At 36.3% G+C, this 22,729-nt stretch overlaps 1 protein-coding gene across 3 annotated transcripts in view; it reads left to right on the top strand.

Moving 5' to 3' along the window:
* Nucleotides 1–15,570, top strand: part of cyld (cylindromatosis (turban tumor syndrome)) — a 32,548-nt gene extending 16,978 nt beyond the window's left edge. For 2 of the 3 annotated variants that reach the window (XM_083550851.1, XM_083550850.1), the window contains 12 exons: nucleotides 396–787; nucleotides 2,546–2,711; nucleotides 2,867–3,008; nucleotides 3,460–3,582; nucleotides 3,674–3,765; nucleotides 4,018–4,084; nucleotides 5,950–6,082; nucleotides 6,166–6,274; nucleotides 8,793–8,911; nucleotides 10,347–10,563; nucleotides 11,632–12,845; nucleotides 12,914–15,570. In XM_083550851.1, the coding sequence (XP_083406977.1) occupies nucleotides 396–787; nucleotides 2,546–2,711; nucleotides 2,867–3,008; nucleotides 3,460–3,582; nucleotides 3,674–3,765; nucleotides 4,018–4,084; nucleotides 5,950–6,082; nucleotides 6,166–6,274; nucleotides 8,793–8,911; nucleotides 10,347–10,563; nucleotides 11,632–11,816 (1,745 nt within the window). In that variant the 3' untranslated portion in view covers nucleotides 11,817–12,845; nucleotides 12,914–15,570. Of the gene's footprint in view, nucleotides 1–395; nucleotides 788–2,545; nucleotides 2,712–2,866; nucleotides 3,009–3,459; nucleotides 3,583–3,673; nucleotides 3,766–4,017; nucleotides 4,085–4,193; nucleotides 4,230–5,949; nucleotides 6,083–6,165; nucleotides 6,275–8,792; nucleotides 8,912–10,346; nucleotides 10,564–11,631; nucleotides 12,846–12,913 lie in introns of all 3 variants that reach the window. The other variant, XM_083550849.1, reaches the window with a different exon arrangement.
* Nucleotides 15,571–22,729: the final 7,159 nt, after the last annotated feature.

The raw sequence follows: 22,729 nt of genomic DNA, 5'->3' as shown, positions 1-22,729 counted from the left end.
TGCTTAGACTGCTGCCCCCGCGACCCGAATTACGGATAAGCGGGAGAAAATGAATGAATGAATGAATGAATGAATAATTAACAAAAACATAAGTCAGGAATATGTGATACGGTGAACTTTGAGAAAATTCTCGAATAATTAGTCAAACTTTTAGGAACTTGAGATAATTTTTTATTAAATTCTGTCAACGTATTGTTGCCAAAGCTTAATAAAAATACTGACTTTTTTTTTTTTTTTACTTCCTGGCAGAAATGTACTTCCACAGTTCAGGAACCCGAAATTACATTATTTATTTTAAGTCTGCTTTTCCACAGTGATGCATTGCTCATTCATGGATATTCCAGGTTTGGTAATTGAATGTTAATTGACTCCTCTCTGTTCTCCACACCTGCCAGTGGGTGAAGATCCAGCAAAGTCCTTGACCGAAACGCCTCCCGACTTCAACCAGGCCTCGCCACCACCCCGAGCTCCACCCACCGCCCCCTCGCTGTCCAGTGACAACAAGTTCCACTCACTGCCCTTCAGCCTGAGTCGCAAGAGCGGCCCCAATGGGAGCATGAGCCATGGGCCGCTCTCACTGTCCGTCCAATCGGTAATGGGAGAACAGCAGGAGGCTCCGCCCCCACCGACAGCTCCCTCTCCAAGGCCACCATCACCCCCCAAAGGTCAGCCAGGGTTAGAGGTCGGGTCACTGGTAGAGGTGAAGGAGAATCCACCCCTATGTGGTGTGATACGCTGGGTGGGTCTGCCCCCTGGACTACAGGATTCTCTTGCAGGGCTGGAGCTGGTCAGTGTGTGTGACTAATCCATTTTCCAATCAATATTTAATTATGTCTGTTTATTAGTTATGAATAAAGTTGGATTGTAATTTATCAGTGTTGTAGTAGTAATATAATTATACAGTAATAAATAAGTAATTGACATAAAAGATTATCTACATTGATATTTCTAATATACAGTCTCTCACAAAATAGTGAGTACACCCCTCACATCAGCAACCATTTTAGTAGATCTTCTAAAGGGACAATGCTACAGAAATGAAACTTGGATTTATTTTAGAGTAGTCAATGTGCAGCTTGTATAGCAGTATAGATTTAGTGTTTTCTGAAAAGCACTCAACATACAGCCATTATTGTCAAAATAGCTGGCAACAAAAGAGAGTACACTCTAAGTGATAACAGACAAATTTGTGTATCTTGTATTAGAGCAGTTAAAATTTGAGAATTAAAATTGTTGCGTTCCACAAAGATGGCGTAGGCTATAAGAAGATCGACACCACAGTGGCCACGGTCCTACAGAGGTTTTCCAAGACGGCTTCCACTCGAAACAGGCTTCAGTTTGCATGGACGTCATCCAGAAGAAAGCCTCTTCTAAAGCTGACTCAAAAGCCCTCAAACAGTATGCTGTTGACAATTAGTCCAAGAGCATGAATTTCTGGAACAATGTCCTGTGGTCTGATGAGACTAAGGTAAACTTGTTTGGCTCAGATGGTGTCCAGTAGGTGTGGTGAACTAAGTGGACCCTGGTGAGGAGAACTAAGAAAGTTGTGTCTTGCCTTCAGTCAAGCATGGTGGTGGTAGCATCAGGGTCTGGGGCTGCATGAGTGCTGCTGGTACTGGGGATCTGTGTTCCATTGAGGGGAAACCTGGATTCCAGCATGTAAAGTAATGCCCTGCTTTACTGCGGTTCGGATCTCGCGCCCCCGGTTTATCCCGGCATTGCATTTACATGCCATATAACTTATTTGTTTAGCTGATTTTCCCGATCTCTCGCGGAAAAAATTGTTTTTATGCAGTTTTATGTTGAAATAATGAAATTTATTAATACAAATATAATTATTAGTTATAAAATGAAGTAAAATGTTAACATAGTACTGTATACATAAAGTAGCATTTTTGGGGTGCCGTCTTTTTATCGTGTTTTTTTCATTTATCGCGGTTTTGGAACGAAACCACCGCGATAAACGAGGGATCAACGAGGGATCACCAAACAAATTGCTAAGATGAAAACTGCCTTGCTAATGGTAACATGTGATTGAGTAGCCAAGTATGTCTCCAGACCTGAACCCTATTGAGTCAGCTTTGTGAGGTCATTATGGAGGAGTGGAAGAGGATCCCAGCAACAACCTGTGCAGCTCTGGTGAAGTCCATCCCCAGGAGGATTAAGCCAATAGTGCTCACACAAAATATTGACACTTTGGACATGTCCACAGGGTGTATTCACGTTTGTTGCCAGTAATTTAGACAATAATGGGTGTATGTTGAGTTATTTTTAGAGGCCAGTAAATCTGTACTGCTATACAAGCTGCACATTGACTACTCGAAACTATATCCAAGTTTCAATTCTGTAATATTGTTCCTTGAGCAATGTTTGCTGGAATGTGAGGGGTTCACTCACTTTTGTGAGATACTGTATGGATACGTTGTTGTTGTTGTTGTTGTTGTTGTTGTTATTGTTGTTATTATTATTATTGGCATCCCATAACCTGCTTATCCTGACTACAAAAGTCTTGTGCTGTACACGATGCATGTGTGTGTTTTTACAGGAAGAGGAGTGTGTAGGATGCACTGACGGTACTTTTAAAGGCACACGCTACTTTACCTGTCCTCCAAAGAAAGCTTTGTTTGTGAAACTGAAATGCTGCCGACCAGATTCTCGTTTCCCCTCACAACACCATTCTCCTAATCCAATCGAACGCTGCAATTCTATAGGTATTGTAACACACACACACACACACACACACACACACACACACACACACACACACACACACACACCTGCTATACAACAAAACAGAAGCATAGAGAATGTTAACCTTTATTAACACACTTTTATTTTTTGTTCAATGTTTGTGTGTGTGTGGTAGCATTTGGAGGTTACCTGAGCGAGGTGGTAAATGAGAACACTCCTCCTCGTACAGAGAGTGATGGCCTGGATGTGATGATCGGGAAGAAAAAAGGCATTCAGGGCCACTATAACTCCTGTTACTTGGATTCAACACTCTTCTGGTACACACACACTCACTGCAGCACTCTTTTACCACGCATACACACACATATACATATATACTCTGTGTGTGTGTGTGTGTCTGTGTATATAAAATATAAAATTTTGACTTCTATTTGTTCTCTTGCTCCTTTTATTATTTCTTTTTGTTTTGCACTGATCTTTATTTTCTATTCTTTTATATTTTCCTTTTTAAAAATGTTTTTAAAATGAATTGTTTTATGCCTTTTGTCAATCTTTTGTCTTTTTTTGATCGTTTCTCTTCTCGTCTCATTTGGTCTCGTCTCCTTTCCTCTGCTTTTCTCCAATCCCACTCCCTCTCTTCTTTCTCTCCTCTCCTGTTTTTCCTCCTCACCTCCACTATTCTTCTCTTCTCTTCTCTTCTCTTCTCTTCTCTTCTCTTCTCTTCTCTTCTCTTCTCTTCTCTTCTCTTCTCTTCTCTTCTCTTCTCAGTCTGTTCTCGTTTAGCTCAGTGTTGGACACAGTGTTACTGAGGCCGAAGTCTAAGACTGATGTAGAATATTACCTGGAGACACAGGAGCTGTTACGCACTGAGATAGTCAACCCACTGCGGATGTGAGTCTCACATACCAGCACATGCATTTTATACTTTTTCCTTCTTTACTACCACCAAAAATTCATCATACAAATTGTTTCTGTTTATTAGTCATGGTTATGTCTGCGCAACTAAGATCATGAAATTGCGAAGAATTCTAGAGAAAGTGGAAGCTGCATCAGGATTCACGTCTGAGGAGAAAGGTAGCTTAGATGTCCCACTCTCATCATGGTCACATACACTTTTGTTTAATTATGCAAAGCTGAACTCTGTTTGATTGTAAGTTAATAATCTTTCATTACCTTAATAACCGCTAATGACCCGAACTTCTTAGCACACTGATCAGTATCGTCCGTCAGATGATAGGAACATGCCGCCTCCTACTGGCAGTAAAATGACGTGCAGTGAACCTAATATTGTGTAGTCATTTTTGTATTTTTTGTTCCTTCTTACAGATCCTGAAGAGTTTCTCAACATCCTGTTTCACCACATCCTGAGGGTCGACCCTCTGCTTAAACTACGGTAAGACTGGATTTTTTATTTTTTTTTGGTTTGATAAACTTGCGATATTCAACACATTTACACACATTTACACACACTTATACACACAAACTGTTGACATGTATTTCAGGAGATCAGGCAGAAATACTGTAGCAGATTTGCATATGTAAGAAAAACTAATTGCATGCATTTATGTTAATGATTTAGCCATCTTAAAAAACATTTTTTATTATTTATTTACTTTTTTTTAAAGTCTGTCTAAATGTTAAACTGGTGGCAAAAAGTCACGTTTACTTCCTCCTTCAAGTTCAGAACTTGTGGCTTCAGTTTTTTTGCAAAACAAAACACAAGTGAATAATTTACATGAGTTTTGTTAATAACTGTGAAAACTAATTACTAATGGTAAATAATTTTTTAGTTTGCTTTTTATTTGTTTATAGTATTAATAAATTAATTTAAATAAAAATAAATGTGTATTCAATGGTGTGGAACATCCATGAAGCAAGTTTATATGATCTTTCATAGCGTAGCACAGGGTTCCAAAAAATAGGGAATTTGATTTGAGTGATTTCCAGGTCTGGATTAATATGGAAAAAAAAAATTGGAAAATATTTGTTTCCATACAATTGCCATATTTGTGTCTAAAATATAAAAGTAAGAATAAAAAAAATAAAATAAAAAATAATAATAATAATAATAAAAAAAAAAATTAATATATATATATATATATATATATATATATATATATATATATATATATATATATATATATATATATATATATATATATATATATAAATATATAAGTTGTTGCATTTGTTTTATAAATAAAATTCTTTATATATATATATATATATATATATATATATATATATATATATATATATATATATATATATATATATATATATATATATATATATATATTATTTTTAAAACAAAGGCTACAACTTTACTAATCCGGATACGTTTGAAAACTGCGTTCTAAAAACGCTACACTTAAGTTTTCATTTATTTCCTAAAAGTTGCTCATTCACACTGCAACATCTAAAAACGGTTATGTCCCTCAACGGCACACAAGCTAAATGTAAGACTTCGACCTGCGTCATTTCCTCCTGCCGTTTGATTACTTTCATAGTGCCATAGTTTTCGAAAGCCTCCGTTTCAGTGAAAACCACTTACTTAACTTTGGAGAAATAGTTTTTATAAAGCTACGTTTTCGCTGATTGAAAAACAGCATTTCACTGTAGACGGACGGCCAAAGTCAAAAAGATCTGCTGTGATTGGTTGTTATGTTGTAAGGCAGCGGTTGCCAGCTCCCCTCAGACCATGTGACTAAACACATCGAAAACGTCCGGGATTCTGATTCATATAGTTGGAATTTTAAATCATTATTTCAGATGTTAAGAATGCGCTTAAAAAATTTGAGTCTGGAAAAGTGGAATTTTAATTTGAAAAAATGTATAGAAACCCTGGCTGCAGCTATAAACACTTGTTCCCTCACTAGACTCCCCCCCCCCCCCCTTTTTCTTCATGTTACCGAGAAATCTGACACTGGAGACTCCTTCCATAAATGATTTAAAGATCACACCACAGAAAACATATATACCATAACAATATTGTTTAAAATAAATGTGTAAATATTCAAACTTGAATTAGAAGGAGAGGAATTAATATGAGCTCATGCCACCACTGAAAATGGATCTCCTGTACTGGGATCAGACCAATAGGAATGGAGCTTTAGCTATGGTGTGAATACTTTTTATAGTGTAACTTTACATTGGACACTGTGTGATCATTGCTTTACAGTTAAAGGTGTTTGTGTGTGTGTGTGTGTGTGTGTGTGTGTGTGTGTGTGTGTGTGTGTGTGTATACACACTTGACAGTTCTGCTGGCCAGAAAGTCCAGGACTGTTACTTCTACCAGATCTTCATGGATAAAAAGGATAAAGTGCTTGTGCCGACCAGTCAACAACTGCTGGAGTGGTCCTTCATCAATAGTGACCTCAAGTTTGCTGAGGTGAACATGCGCATGCGCACACACACACACACACACACACACACAGCACATTATAGTACTGAAAGTGGTCGTTTCTCTTCTAGGCTCCTTCGTGCCTCATTATCCAGATGCCTCGCTTTGGGAAGGACTTTAAGATGTATAATAAGATTTTCCCGTCTCTGGAGCTGGACATCACAGATCTTCTGGAAGACAGTAAGTCGCCAAAGGACAGTTATTTACTTTTAAATCTGTACATTATATACTGTCTTGGTTCACAGCCCAGTAGTACATTCTTTATATTATATTGTGTTTTTTGATCTATAATGTGTCTCTAATGCTGCATTTGATTTACATGGGAAGTACAAAGTCTGAGGTGCAGCATTATCTTCTGTACATACAAACTACAACGTGTAAAGAAAAACAACACTTGTTCATGTTTTTCTTTTTTTTTGACCACAAGTTTGCTGGCTAACTGCGATTCATAGTAACCCCTCTCAAAACTGTGACCTGTATAGTCAGTGTTCTAGTTTTATCTACTGTCTCCGAATTGACTGTTTTAGCACTAAAACAGTGTATATTACTGGTGTAACGGTACACAAAATTCACGGTTCGGTACATACCCGAGTTTTAAAGTCATGGTTGGGTTCGATTTCGATACGTTTCGGGGAAACAAAAGCAAAACATAAAATTGCTTGTCGTTTTTATAATTAACGCAATTTATCATTATTAACGTTTGCGATCCTCAACATTTGAACAGTTTACATTTTTAAACCAATTTTAAATTAAATGATAAAATAATAAATAATATTTTATGAAAAATAAAATGAGAATAAATCTAATTATAAATTCAATGCACTTTTTTAAATCAATTAAATTCAGTAATCAATTAACTTGGCACAAATATTAAAATACAGTTAAATAAATGGAAAAGTTTAATTCAATAGTTTAGTGTATGTAAGTGGGTGTGTGTGTTTTACATTTAAGGTTTTATTTTCTAAAGATATGATCTACTTAACTGTTTTACTTATTGTAGCAGACTTTAACAAATGTCTTTATTCCTTCCATCCTTCATTCATTCACTTTCTTAATATGTGGAATTGTCAGGATTTTCAGCTTACAGCTGGACATAAAACATTAAAGAATCCATATTGCTAGCATTAGCCGGCAGCCACTTCCTAGTTAGCGGCTAATGCTAGCACTGTGGATTCTTTAGCGTTTTCATGCAAAACAAATATTATTTCCGGTACTTAGTGAGAAGCCACGGTGACACTGTGCTAACTCTAGTTTCTTTTAATACCTGCATTCTTGTGCATGTCTTCAAGTTTAATAATAATAGTAATTTAAAAAATTTACTTAAAGTGCGAGGCAGTGACTAAACACACTTGCGGTCCGCCCCTTAATATGTTCCTGAGGGAACTCAGATATGAACTATGTTCCACGTAAAAAAAAAAGGATTGAAGCCCTGTACCAAACAATTTCGGCACGAAAACGTGTCCTGTTACACTCCTATTGTATATACACTATAACTTATTTAAAAATGCAATAGTCTCCATACAGTACATACACTATATGGACAAAAGTTTGTGGATGCCAGATAAGATTTTTTGAAGGTCTTAATCCACACTTGTGCCACTAGATTTCGGAGTGTGTTTGTGGATATTTGTGCTCATTCAGCCACAAGGGTGTTTGTAATGTCATGTACTCATGTAGCATTCCTATTCATCCCAAAAGTGTTCAGTAGGGTTGAGATCAGAGCTCTGTATTAGGCCACTCAAGATCTTTCACTACAATCCATGTAGCTTGCTTCATAGCTCACTTCCTATAGCTGGATTTGTGCCAAGGGGCATTTTAATGCTGGAACAGGTTTGGGTCTCCTAATTATAGTTAATCTTAATTAATTATCCTATAAAACTGGGTGCCTCCTGCTTTGTACAGTAGTAACAGTTTGGGGACGTATGTGTGGATGGAACCATATATGGATGGAAAAGTCAGTCATCCAAATACTTTTGTATGGAATTGAACACCTTTTAGCCAAAATGCAGAGGTTTTTTTTGTACAAAACATCCTTTGCATGCCTTTTTTTTTGGCTTCCAGTTTGGTGACAGCCTCGCGTTTCCTGTTAATCTAATAGCAACTATTTTGGAAAAGATTTTGCTAAAAAGTGTACACCAATGCAGACTTCTGTGACACCCTGTATTTTTATTTCTTACTTGTACAAATTACCTGCAAGATATGTAGCGCATGATAACGGAATAATGGCCTTAGCTATGATGTAAGGACTTTAAGCAGTAAGTGGCTGAGAAAACATGTTTGGAAAACCGACTTCCTGTCTGGAATGATTTCTTTTTTGTGTGTTTGGATGAATCTGCTACTTGTCAATAGGCCCATTACAGGCCACCGTAGATCCCTGGGGCGGAGTTAAGTGAACATGGCCAGGGGGTGGGTTGGCACAAGGAGTTACCCGTTCGGAAAAAAAATGTGATTTATCTTTTTTTAATTCACATTTAAAGGTAAGAAATACTGTTGATGCTGTGAGCAGCTGATTTGGCAGCACTGGCTGAACGCGTGGTTTTGCAGGCTGTCCTGAATTTCCAAGTAGTGGGCGTTTCTTAGTTCAAGGTCGGAAATGACGTTACAAAGCAGAAAATAAGTTGCTCAGGATAAAGGCCATCTGACAAATTCTGTAAATGTAAAAAATTAATGTATATGTGTGTCTGTGTGCGATTTTCAGCCCCCAGAGAGTGCCGCATCTGTGGTGGGTTAGCTCTGTACGAGTGCAGGGAGTGTTACGAGGATTCTGACATCACAGCGGGAAAGATTAAGCAGTTCTGCGAAAAGTGCAATACACAGGTAAAACACACGCACACGTTCACGGTGTCATATCGCACACACCCCATCACATAATTTTCTGCTATTGTAGTTTGTAGTATTTATCATGAACACTAGATGGAGACTCTTCTACAGTCTTTGCGGCTGTATCGCTGAAACACTATAACATTCTAAAAGTCTTTTGAAGTATAGATTTAAAAGGTATTTGTATATAAACTGCTCATTTTACTGGGAACACCTGCTTATTCATGCAGTTTTCGAGTATACCAAGAGTGTGCATTTTATTATTATTATTATTATTATTAGATAAATGTGGTACTAGTTATAATGTAATAATAATAAAAAAAAAACTGAAATGTTTGACACTGTTGTGTAAAAGTTATTTGTACATATACATTGTGATGAAGCAGACTGTTTAAAGAATGATGCAGTTTTTTGACAATCAACCTCAGAAATGTTGTTTTCATGCAAAAAAAAATTTTTAAGCTTATTATATACACATAAACATATACACAGACACACACACACACACACACACACACACACATACATACACACATACTCACTTAATACCGGAAATACGATTTGTTTCACGCATGCATGAAAACACTATAGAATCCATAGCGCTAGCGGGAAGTGGCTAGCAGCTAACCGTAGCGCTATGGATTCATTATCGTTTTATGTCCAGCTACAAGAATCTTTAAAAGGAGAAAATCCTGACAATTCCACATATCAAGAGAGTGAAAAAATAAAGGATGGAAGGAATAAAGACATTTGTTAGTCAAGTTAGTAAGTCTGCTGAAATAAGTGGAACAGTTAAGTAGATCATATTTTTAGAAAATAAAACCCTAAATAAAAAACACACATTCACACACACTTAATATTTAATTACTATACCGGTAATTTGTGCCAATTTAATTGTTTATTTAAATTAAACTATATACTAAAGTGTACTTCATTAATATGATTTATTCAAGTTTATTTGTATAAAATAATTTATTGTTTTATATATTCTTTAACCAAGTAGGCATTGTATTTAAAACTGTTGTTTACAAATGTTAATAATAATAAACTGCATTAAAACATAAAACAACGGTAAACTATTTTGTTTTGCATTTTTCTACTTAACCGTACCAAAACTGACATAAATAACGAGGTACTTACATTTTATTTATTTTTTTTATTTTTTTTACCTTCTGTGTGTGTGTGTGTGTGTATTACATTTTTATACACTTTTTCAGGTAAATAATACATTGACATTGCCTACAAATCATGATATATTCTATACTTTTCATTTTAATATCAGCAGTGCCACATTTTAAAATAGATGACTTTAGAAATAATTTTCCAGTTACATTTCCTCACAGAAAGTTTTTTACACTGTTATGCATAATTTCTCTGCGTGCTTCTTCTATTTTAGTTATTGGTGTGTGTGTATTTTATTGTTGGATTGAAGGTGCATCTGCATCCACGGCGTAAGAGTCACCGCTACAGTAAACTCTCGCTACCTAAAGAGCTTCAGGAGGGCTCGTGGAGACAAGCTTCATTCCCTCTGCAGCAGATGGAGCTGTTCGCCGTGCTCTGCATCGAGACCAGCCACTATGTGGCTTTCGTTAAATACGGCTCAGCTCCAACCTCCTGGCTCTTCTTCGACAGCATGGCCGACCGAGATGGTATGCCGTTTCAAAATCATCTCTGATATCTTTAGTGATTGCAGTCAGTTTTAGCCAAACATTTAGTACAACTTTATCTTTTTAGGAATATTTTTTTTTGGATGACATTTGTTTTAATAACTTGGGCATGCAGACGGTGTTCTTGAGTGCACGTCGAACTGGACTCTCTTTATATTAGATTTCATTTTTATATATGATAATAATTAATCAAATAATAATTATAATTCCATTTTGTAAAACTGTATATTTGATTATTTTAGAGAAATCGTATTTAGTAATAGTATTGCTGTAGTAGTGATTGAAATAGATCTCTTATCTCCCATATATGCTCTTAATGACCTGTGTGTGTATGTGTACGTCTGACCGTGTCTAAAACCACATCTTATTTTAATTTTTTTCCCAGTTTAAAATTTAGATTTATTATTAAGACAAGACCATAAGTTGAACCCCTGTAACAGCACAATTCCCGAAGCTACTGCATCAAAGTCTGAATATTTGTTAGCAAGCTTAAAAGTTTGTGGTAAACTGTTTTGGGTTGTTTATTCGAATGCGCCTCATTAAGGTGTGTAATGATTTAAAACAGTCTACATCACCTTAAAAAAAAAATAGATTCGAACTCTCGCAGACGAGAGATTTACCAAAAATAGAATATATTAGAGGATAACAAGCACAAAGGCAGGACCAAATTAAGGAAAAAAAAACTTCTACAAAAACACACTGGTAAAAAAAAAAGTGTGAAAGTAAAAAAATAAAATAAATCAGCATGATTTGCAACAGACATGTTCTTAGAAGCAGGTGGAATGAAATATAATTCAAAATCCATTAATTACTGCTAAATGTTATTGCTTGTCAAATGTCATGTATTAGTTGCTTTAGTTAAAAGTCAGGGTGTGCACACGTTTGCTCTCAACTGTGAGAATGTTATATACAAAGAGGGAGAGAATTAGTTACATCCATTTACAAATATCAAATTTCTGTCACTCACTCTCACTGTGTGTGTGTGTGTGTGTGTGTGTGTGTGTGTGTGTGTGTGTGTGTGTGTGTGTGTGTGTGTGTGTGTGTATACAGGTGGCCAGAACGGTTTTAACATCCCGCAGGTGTCCCCGTGTCCTGAAGTGGGAGCGTACCTGAAAATGACCCCTGAAGAGCTTCACGCCCTCGACCCTAAAAACATCCAGGGCTACGCACGGCGCCTGCTCTGCGACGCTTACATGTGCATGTACCAGAGCCCCACCATGAGCCTGTATAAATAGTAAGAGGGATACAGAGACACAGAAAAAGAGGGACAGAAAACAAAAACGAGATGACGCGAGGAAACAAACGAGGCATAGAGCAAAGCTGACATTGGGACAGAGAAGGACTTCATTGCACAGAAACCAACACTCCCTAACTGTTACTGTTATTTTCTGTGTGTATCGTCAAGTGTAAGGATGAGAAAGAGGGGAAAAAAAGCTGATTTGCACTGTTCGTGTGAGTGTGTGTGTGTTTGTTTGCGTGTGCGTATTAGAGTATATCGTAAATTCCGAGGCGAACAGTAACCTGAAACGTTGTCGTCTTTTTTTTTCTGTCGTTCCAGTGCAGCAGGAACTGACTGCTGTTACAAACACTGATCCCAAATGTTACCAGATGCTCCGTACTTATTCATAATAAATCCATCATCCTCGACTTTATGATCTGTAGCGTCTCCGGCTTCCGTTTTCAGCCTCTGTATTTCGCTGTGACGTTTGTGTCTTGTGTATCGACCTACAGCGTACAAAAAAACGATGCTTTAATACACGTACCGAAGTGAGACGCTGTTCCTAAAGCACACAGGTTTTTTTTTATTCACGATTCATCGTAAACATTCACCGATTTTAATGGAAGCAGGGATACTGCCTTTAACCTGCTTGTGGTATAGCTCTCCGCTATGCTGTATGATATGCTATGAATCTGCCTATTATAATACCAGCTAACAGTTCAGCAGTATACACAGTGTGTTATATTCTCACTCCGAAAGTCAATTACTTTCCAATAGCAGTGTTTATTTCAGTTCGCCAACGATTACATCCACAAAGCAGCGTCCCGTTCACTAAAAAGAAAAAAAGACATTTAAATGATCTTTTGAATACAGCAATATCTGTTTAGTGTTTCCTATTATAATTAGATTATAACAAGATTACAATATTACCCAAATATAAGATATTCTACTTATATGGACAAATGTTTGTGGACACCTTGTGGCCATAAGATTTTCTGTGTATTTCTGAACGATTATTCATTCATTCATTTTCTCCCGCTTATCCGTAATTCGGGTCGCGGGGGCAGCAGTCTAAGCAGGCCCCCGCCTTCGACTGCTGCCCAATCCTCACAGCACCGTCCCTTACGGTCCCTCTTGCAGGTGGTGAGCCCACAGGAAGGCGGCCCCACGTCACTCCGACGTCACGGACCTTGATATTTCCCTCGAGGTCTGGGGTGCTGTGTGTTCAAGTTGATCCCAAAAGTTCAGCAGGGTTGAGGTCGGTCAGATCTCTATAGCAGGTCTCATTTAAGATCTTCCCGAAAGCATTTCTTTATGGAACTGGCTTTGTGCATAGGGTGTTATAATGCTAGAACAGGTTTGCGTCTCCTATTTCAAGTAAAGGGAAAATTTTGTGCTACTGCCCCCCAAGACATTCTATACAATTGTGTGCTTCCAACCTTATGGGAGTGGTAGCTCAAGTCAAGTTTATTTCTATAGCACTTTTTACAACAGGCAGCTTTACAGAATTTGAGTTAAGGTGAACGATGTGTATTTATCCCTGATGAGCAGCCGTGGCGACTGTCGCAAAGAAGAGCTCCCTTAGATGTTATGAGGAAGAAACCTTGAAAGGGAACCAGACTCAAAAGGGGAACCCATCCTCATTTGTGTGACTTTAAGAGTGTGATCTTAAAAAAACACTGGAGAGTGAGAACTAGATTATAAGCAATGTCCTTTATGCAGTCATTTGAGATTATGGAACCAGGAGCAACTCACAAAATAGCTCAGTGGATAAGGTGCTGGGTTACTGATTGGAAGGTCGGGGGTTCAAGCACTGGTATTGCCAAGCTGCCACACACGGGCCCTTGAGTAAGGCCCTGAACCCTCTGTGCTCCAGGGACGCTTTTGAGCAAGCTGGGATATGCGAAGAACGAATTTCACTGTGCTGTAATGTATATGTGACAAATAAAAGCTATTCCATGTTTAGAGTTTAAGGTAAAAACCACATGTGTCAGGAAGAAGCAGGTGTCCAATACATTTGTCCATATAAGTGGCGTTATTTTTGTTTTTTTTTAACCAAATTATTTGGCTGTAGAATAAGAAAATCTTGGTTAAAAAGGCAAAGTTCAGCAATCGTATTTATTCACTTGTAATCTTTCTAGAGGAATCTGCTTACTTTTAAAATGTAATGCTTAATATTTAACATAAAAAAAAAAAACGTGAAATGCAACGTTGTCTAATTTTTCCCAGAATGACATTATTTTATGATCATAAGGTAAGAACCCTGTTTCACTTATTTAAGATTTCTAATGCGTTTCTTATTTTAAAGGCAGATGAGGCTTCTTTTTGAAAATAAGCAATGAAGTAAAAAAAAGTTAAGCTTTAGCTTAGTATATTTGAAGGTATTCTTTTATTCGTTTTTTTTTTTTTTAAGGAAAGAAAAAATTAAGTTAAACTGGTTTTAAGCCTGATATATTAATTTATTTGCAGTTCAGCTTTACTTATTTAACTGCAAAAGTCAGGTGATCTAATCTTGAATGTAGACAAATTCAAATACTATTTTTCTTTATTATCTCAAAGATTAAATAATAAACAAATTGTTGCATTTTTAATAAACCAATTAATTAAATTTAAAGTTAAAGGTAAAAATGTTTTATGTTTAGATTGTTTAAAATAACAGCACTTTTTTTTTTTTAATATATTTTTACACATTTAAAGCTTTTAAAAGTAATAGATGATTTTACTTTTGTTTGTTTATTTCTAGAAAGAAGCCAAATTATCAATAATGTCATAATGAGGAAATATTAGCGAATTGTTCTTTCTATCGTTTGCTAAAATGTCAGTGTACAAAGCACTAAAAAAATTCCTACAAAAAATGTAAAACATTTTAAACATCTCATAGCAGAAAGCATAAGATCCATTTTTTTCTCTCATTATGTCAGAACTCACATCAGAGCTGCTGTTACAGAAAACGAGTTGACTTCTAAACAAATCAGATTTAGGAATTCTGTGTGTACTTTATTGAAAAGTGTGCATGTTTCCTGTTTAATGCAAAGTTCTGAATGTATTAGGTCAGAGATCAGTACTTCTGCCATGTGGTTGCACTTCTGTTACGTCAGTGCACTGCTTCACTCCTGGTCCCAGTAATGCTGCAGGTTGTGTATTCAGAGTGGTGTTTTTCTACTGAGCTAAGCCTAATCTGCATTGTAGCAGGTGTAGCGTATACACCACTAACCATTCTTGTTTCTGAAACATCCTAATAATGCTAAATTGAAAATATTTGGTTATCCCCGGGTTTGCTAACGTGTGCGTACAGTTACGGGAGTCCTAGTGACTCAGATTTTTTATCCAAAATATAGGAAGTTCTGTGTCCTGTTTTAAGTCTGGTTCTTATTCATGTCCATGTTGGATGTCATGGATGAAGAATGCATTGTAGGTCAACCCTGCTGATCTCTTTCTCTCTCTCTCTCTCTCTCTCTCTCTTTCTCTCTCTCTCTCTCTCTCTCTCTCTCTCTTTATCTGTTTTTCGTTTTGTTTTACTTTATTTTCAGCATTCCACCGTTTTTCTTTACATCTTGTGGAATTAATAATTGTGAACTGTCGACAGACTCCTTCGATGCTTGCACAGATGAAGGTGGTGAACTGTAAAGGCTTGTGGTGGTGCTTCGGTGTTGTACAGCTGGAATATGGCGTGTCTGGTGTACCTGTTCTGAACTCCAGCCCTGGTTTTGTTTATTTGTGCTATTTCTCATGAATGTTAACTAAATTAAAACCCTGTTTTCGAAAAACAACCATTTGCTTGGGAATGCTTTGTGTGTGTGTGTGTGTGTGTGTGTGTCTCCGGGTTCCACCTTATTGGGTGTGAAACCATGTGACTAAACGTGTGGTACTGTATGTGTGAAAGGTGAAGCTAAAATTGTTTACTCTGCAAAAAATCTCTTTCACAGTGGGTAAAAGTATTCGGACATCTGAATTTTTCCAGCCGTATGTTTTTCCTTAGCAAACTGTTATCACAAAGTTGCAGGCACACATTTGTATAGGATTCATTTGAACTAGCAGACCCAAACCTGTTCCGGCATGAGAGTTCCCCTGTGCACAAAGCCAGCTCCATAAAGGTATGCTTTACATGGTTTGTAGTGGAAGATCTTGACTAAACTAATATAGTGCTCTGACCTCAGCCCTATTGAATACCTTTGGTGGAATTCTGACTCAACCCCAGGCCTCCTCACCCTACATCAGTAGCTAACTTGAATTTACTAACTCCGTTGTGGTTGAATGATCACAAATCTCCACAAGCACACTCCAAAATCTTGTGGACCATCTTCCCAGAAGAGTGAAGGTCATTATTATAACAAATGGGGTTTAAATGTGGAATATATATATATATATATATATATATATATATATATATATATATATATATATATATATATATATATATATATATATATATGAAAGCAACAATGAACTTCTGATAGAAATAAACTTATAGCTTTGTTATTGCCTTAAAATAGCTTTAATCAGCATATATTTGTTATATAATAAGTTCAATGTGGGTTTTCTTTTAATGCCGTGTTCAAAATATTCATGTCTAGACGGTAAATAAAAAAAAAACATTTTAGTGAAAGAAATTGGTTTGAAAACAGTTCGATTTTAAATTTAAATCAAAAGATATTATTTACAAAAAAGTTTGATCTAAACAAAATATCTTTAATAGAGTAATTTATTTTTTCCAAATATAATTTTTTTTTTCTTTTTCTTTTTTTTTATATTTATTTTACAAATTTTAAGTTAGAACTTTGCTTAATCTAAAAAAATAAAAATAAATGTAAAATATTTTTTGTGAAGTGTGCTCATTAAAAATGTGACCATATGCAATACAAATACAATACTTGGTTGAAAAAAAAAACAAAAAAACAACATTATTTGTCTTACTTGAATAAATATATATATATATCTTTATCTTTTTTGTAACCATTGAAATTCTATTTAAACTTTGCAAATGAACAGGAAGGTAAAATTCTGGATAAATCTAGGCAATTTGCACAACTTCCATTCTACTCCACATTATCTGATGTCTGTTGCTCACCCACTCTGTTAAACTGAAAAAAAAAAGAATACATAAAAAAACAATATTAACACCTAAGATTTATATATGTATTTCTTTTTATTTAGAAAGAACTGTCTAACATTTTTACATGTCCTTTTGTTTACAGATTAAGTGTATCTGACATTTGTGTCCATTGAGACATTTGATGTGTATCTATTGCAGCTGAGATTTCACAGGTGTGACTGTTGTGTTTGTGTGGTGTGATTTTGTATGTGTGTATTTTCATGCTGGAGATGTTTCTCTCACCTGTCTTTAACCTCAAGTCAAGTCTGGACATCTAGACACTTTCAGCAGACGGATTTCTGACACGTCAAACACCTTATCCTGTCACAAGTATTTGTGTATGTTTACTATAGAGAATGAATGCAAAGACACAACATAAGGTCAAGAATGCATGTTCAACACACACACACACACACACACACACACACAAACTAGTCACTGGTACTTGTGCCCAGCTTGGCTTGCTGACTGCACAAGTGCAAGTATTTGTCAGCACAGCAGCTGGTGCACAATGCCCTCTTGTAGCTTTATGCCATAGCATATGCCTGCCGTGTGATATGTGCTAATTTAGCCCTGCACTGGTACCTATACCAACAGATGGAGTGCTGCATTGTCATTCTCACCCCCAACCCCAAGCCTCAGGGGGAAGACGAGAAATAAAAAACCACGCATATGGAGCTTGATGTCGATATGCTGTTGGGAGAATTTATGATAAATACAAAGCTGTGCATTAATTCTCAGGCTTCAGGAATGTAGGCTTGAACCTTCTAAACTAACTTTAAAAAGTCCAGAAGTACATACATTAAACTAACATTAAGGAATCTTTGTGTCAGCAGAATGAATATGATTAGATAAAATACAGTAAAAGAAATAATAGACTGGGAGATGGAATAAATAGAAGTGCAGCAGTATCAAAAAGAGTTGAGGTCTAAAGTTTAGCCATAACTGTGCAGCTATAACTTGGAAATTCATTCCAGCTCTACACGAATTAATTTCACTCGATCAAAACTGTATTGGCATTGAGCTTAGTCACACCAGTAAAGTGATTTACATGAAAAAGTTTCAATCAGAATCACTGTTGGGCCCTTAAGCAAGGCCCTTAACCCCAACTGGTCAGTTGCATAATCGAATAAAAGAAATAAAAGAAAAAATTTATTCTTTTATTCACCTTATTTCAGTTTTTACACCATTCAGTGTTTTTTCTCTGTAAGTTTGTAAACTTTGTAAGTTTATTGCTGATGTTGCCCACTGTTTCTAAACATAGTTTAAGGTGTTTTTATTTATTTATTAATTAATTAAATTTTTTATTTTTATTTTTCTCTATTGCAACAGATCACAAAGTCCACAGCTTTAATAAGTACCAGCATTTTTAATCGAAGAAGTACTTATGCCTGGCAGGTTGCCCAACCAGTAATGATGTTACCAAATACAAATGCATTATATATATTGAACACATAATGCAAACACAAAATGAATACAGATACAGATTATTATTATTATTATTATTATTATTATTATTATTATTATTATTATTATTATTATTATTATTAATTAATAAATATTAATATTGGGTTCCCTGGTGGTCTAGTGGTTAGGCTGCGGCGCTCTCACCGCTGCGGCCCGGGTTCGATCCCTGGTCAGGGAACCAACCCCAGCCATTAGGGCTGCACATGCCAGTGTACTCTTAGTGCCGGTCCCAAGCCCCGGATAAATGGGGAGGGTTGCGATAGGAAGGGCATCCAGCGTAAAAACGTGCCAAATCAAATATGCGGATCATAAATACGGATAATCCTAATTATTATTATTTTTTTTTTTATAAAGCTTACCATAAAGGTCTACATACTACTTGTCAAGACTCAAGGTGTGCAGCTGGTTTGGGTATGATATAAATGAGGAATTGTAGCACTAAATAGGTAGTGATTAATGTAGCACACCTGGAGTCTTCACAGATACCTTCAATGCTAACATTTGCTTTGCTAAGTGGTAGCTTAGTGGTTGAGATTTTTAGAATCAGAAGGTCATGTGTTCAAATTTCCAAACTTCCACTGCTGGGCCCTTAAGAAAGCCCTAAATTAGATCAACTTCTTAGTTTTCATAACTGAGATCATTGTTAATCACTCTGGATAAGGGCATCTGCCAAATTCCATGAGTTTAAAGGTTTGCTATACTGTATCTCAGCTACAATAAACTACAACCAAAAATATCTTTCAGAGAAATGTTTCAGGATCACAAAGCTCTAATATACATCCATCTAAAATTGTGTTGCATCTATAATGACTGGAATCTGACTATATGATGTTAATTAAAAGCATTTTTTTTTTAAAGTAGCACAATAAATCGCTCTATCGTGTAAGACGTGTGTCTTATTTATAAATCTTTTTAAGATTAACACTAAATAAATAATTCACTTTGACCCATGCCAAAACACACTGAATTCTATTAGACATATTAACACGCTCATTCATTTGCATTCATTCTGCAGAATCCCATTAAAGCAAGCAAACAAACAAATAAATAAATAATAACAGGCTGTTAGGAAAAGAAAAGAATGTCATGTTTATTAAGACTTCTACTTTATTTGACCAGTTGCACCCATTTTACAAGGTCTGAGTTGAGCTGTGATTCCAGCGACACTGATGATCAGAAACAACACCAGTAGGTGAGTGTGCTGTGTGTTTGTATGTTGGTGTATGTCGATTCTGAGCTTTTTAATCCCTATAAATCCTGCGGTGCATATCTAACGACACGTGTATATTCATTGCTGAAAGCACACCACTAATTCTAAAAGAACGATGTGCAAGATGTGATATGCAACTTTAGTTTAGCATAGAAACTCCATCAACCTGAGAAGGAAACTCTTGATTCCAAAGACGGAAAAATAAAAACACGTGGCACAATGACCATATTTTACTTTATCGCCTTAAAAAGAATTCATTGTTTTCCTGTTGTCCGAGTGAAACTCTTTTGGTAGTCTGATCGAGTTCGGATGAAACAATTTCCAGTCAATCATCAGAAACCCGACGAAGCACTTGGGATTTGCTTTAACTCCGCCTGATAGCAGCTTTTCATGCTCAGTCTTCAAAACTCCAGTGATTATCTGGATTATGTCGAGGTGGTCAAGATTGATTAACGACAATAGCTCTGCTGCTATGTGTTTAGCCGGCCAATCTTTCTCGTCTTTCACACTGATGCCGCATAATGTCTGCGATCTGGTTTAAATCTGTTATTCCCTGGATCGAAATTTAAATATATTACTTGCTTGTCAAAAGGTCTGCTACGCGCCGAAGATCATTATTCGCCCTTCTACAGACGACGTCACAGTCAAAATGAAAGGGTGAAGACTTGCAAACATATACAAGCAGGTGACAAATTCAAGAGGGAAAATACCCCATATGCTATAGGAACTATTTATTTATTTGTTTTTGCTGCAGTTTGGATCCACTTGTCCCTTTAGAGGGACGAGTCACTGCAAATTCCTCTTTATCACATCATTCTATGAGCCTATAAACATTACTATCCTGATGGGTGTGGTCTCATTCAGGATGGAAACCAACAGGTTCGATCAAACAGAATGAACTTCGTGATGGAAAAATAAATAAAGTGAACATTCTTTCGTTAAATTGCACATTGCAGGAGATCAAGGTGAGAGATGGAGAGATGAGCAGAGAGGGAGAAAGAGATGTGAGACTGGAAAAGGAACTTTGTGGAGGTATAGATAATGGAGGATGGATGGAAGAGAGGAGGGATATTTAACAGTTTGTTTTAAAGAGCTATAATAATTTTTTTGTTTGTTTTGTTAAAAAACGAATCCTTTTTTAGCAGTTCAAGCTGATATAAAGTGTGTGTGTGTTGTTACTGTAAAACTATTAACCATTGTTAAGAACAATTAAATCATTATTAACTATTACATTAAAGCTAATTAATTTCCAATTTAATGAAATCCTGAAGAGTTTTTATCCTTTTATACCACAGCAATATTATTTATTGCGTTATTTATATATTGCATTATTTTTTTTTTTTTAAGTTATAACAATTAAATAATACTTTTGATTCCATTTTAAGTGACAGTTTTTATCTTGTCTTGTCTTGTGTAAAATTTTTGATACGAGTTGCATGTTACAGCAGCCATTAACCAGCTTTACTCACCAGCCCCTAAGCACATAAGTTAATAATAAGAATCCAAACAAACAAACAAACAAACAATCAAAACCCACAGCTTGCATTGTTACATAAAAACTGGAAACTGGAAACTTTTCCTGCACGAGGATTTTGTGATGAAAAACAAAATTACAGCTTTACCTCTGGGTGTTTCGTTGCTGATACCAAAGACTCAGAAAAAAATATCTCCATACATCATATTATATAAAAATTTGTCAAATAATGCTGCTTTTATAAGTATATGAATATGAAACATAAATAAATGTAAACATAATTATTTGCCATTGTCTTCAGCAGCACTGTGGATAAAACAGAGTATATATCGAATATGTATGAAAAATGTATACGGATAATATCTATTATTATTAGCACTTATAATGTGGAAAAGAATAGTGACAAAACATCTCTTTCATGGTTAAATTACTTTAAATTTGTATTACAATTATGTATGAATACAAAATATTATACGAATTAATTTTTTTTCCAAATATTACTTTTTTAAGTATTTTTGCATATTATTTGTAAAAAAAATATATCTCAGATGAACGTCAGATACGCTGCAGTGAGAAAACCAAATAGTTTGGAAGAAAAAAAGAAATCTACATTTATTTTACATTATAGTAATAGTTTGAATTGATTCGGAGATGACTAGTCTTGTATATTTCCATACAACAAACCCTAACTGACTTTCTATCAGCTTGTGTTTTTTATCTATGCATGAAAGGATTAAAATCTTTTGCGCTTTTGTCAAAACCGCAAGCAACATAACATGAATTATACTATAGGTATATTGATAAAAGTCTCCGATCTACACTCAGTAATCATTCCTTAAAGGCCAGTAGTTTAGCAGACTGAAAAGAAGAGCAGACTGATCGGAGTTCAGTGTCGGAGTGCAGAGTGCACCTTGGCCTCAGATGGAACGAGGAGTCGTTAATGAGCTCTGGAGCAGATGTTGCAGCTGGCTTTCCTCCTGAGGAGCAGGTGTAGCTGAACTACATATGCAGCAAACACACGTAAAATATTTAACGTCATATCTGCCACCTCCGCCAAGTGTTTTTACTACTCGTCACCTGGAGGGAGGGAAGGAGGGATTTTGCTATCGGGTGGAGAAGGGGAGGGTAAGGGGCTGAGGTTGTCGTAAACACACCTTAATACACACCGACTTTTAAATGTTGCTTTAAAAATGCACAACATGTATCAGATGTTATTTTGGCGTGTGTACGGTGTTAAAAGGAGAGAGGGTGTGACTCACCATGGGACTGGAGTGTAAGCCACTGCACCTGTGCATTTCCTCCTTTCTCTTTTATTGTATCTATCTCTCTCTCTCTCTGTCTCTCTCTCTCTCTGTCTCTCTCTCTCTGTCGCTCTCTCTCTCTCTCTCTCTCTCTCTCTCTCTCTCTCTCTCTCTCTCTCTCTCTCTGTCTCTCTCTCTCTCTCCTTCCTTCAATCCATCCTCCTTTTCGTCTGTCTCTTTTAACGCTGCATTATTTACAGGTGTTCACCGCAGCACAGCGCAATCTGCTCTTTAGATAAAGTACACGCATGTGTGTAACAGATGCACGCTAACTCCGCCGGATGTTCGGAGGTAATCTCGATCTCCTGTGCGCTCCCTCCTTCATTAGGCCATAATGCCTAATGAACGTGTATAAATATTCATTTGTTGTCTCGTTAGTGGCGGG

Source organism: Silurus aristotelis, assembly GCF_946808225.1.
Source record: "Silurus aristotelis genome assembly, chromosome: 9".
NCBI classification, from domain to species: domain Eukaryota; kingdom Metazoa; phylum Chordata; class Actinopteri; order Siluriformes; family Siluridae; genus Silurus; species Silurus aristotelis.
This window is presented reverse-complemented; position numbering and strand designations above follow the sequence as displayed.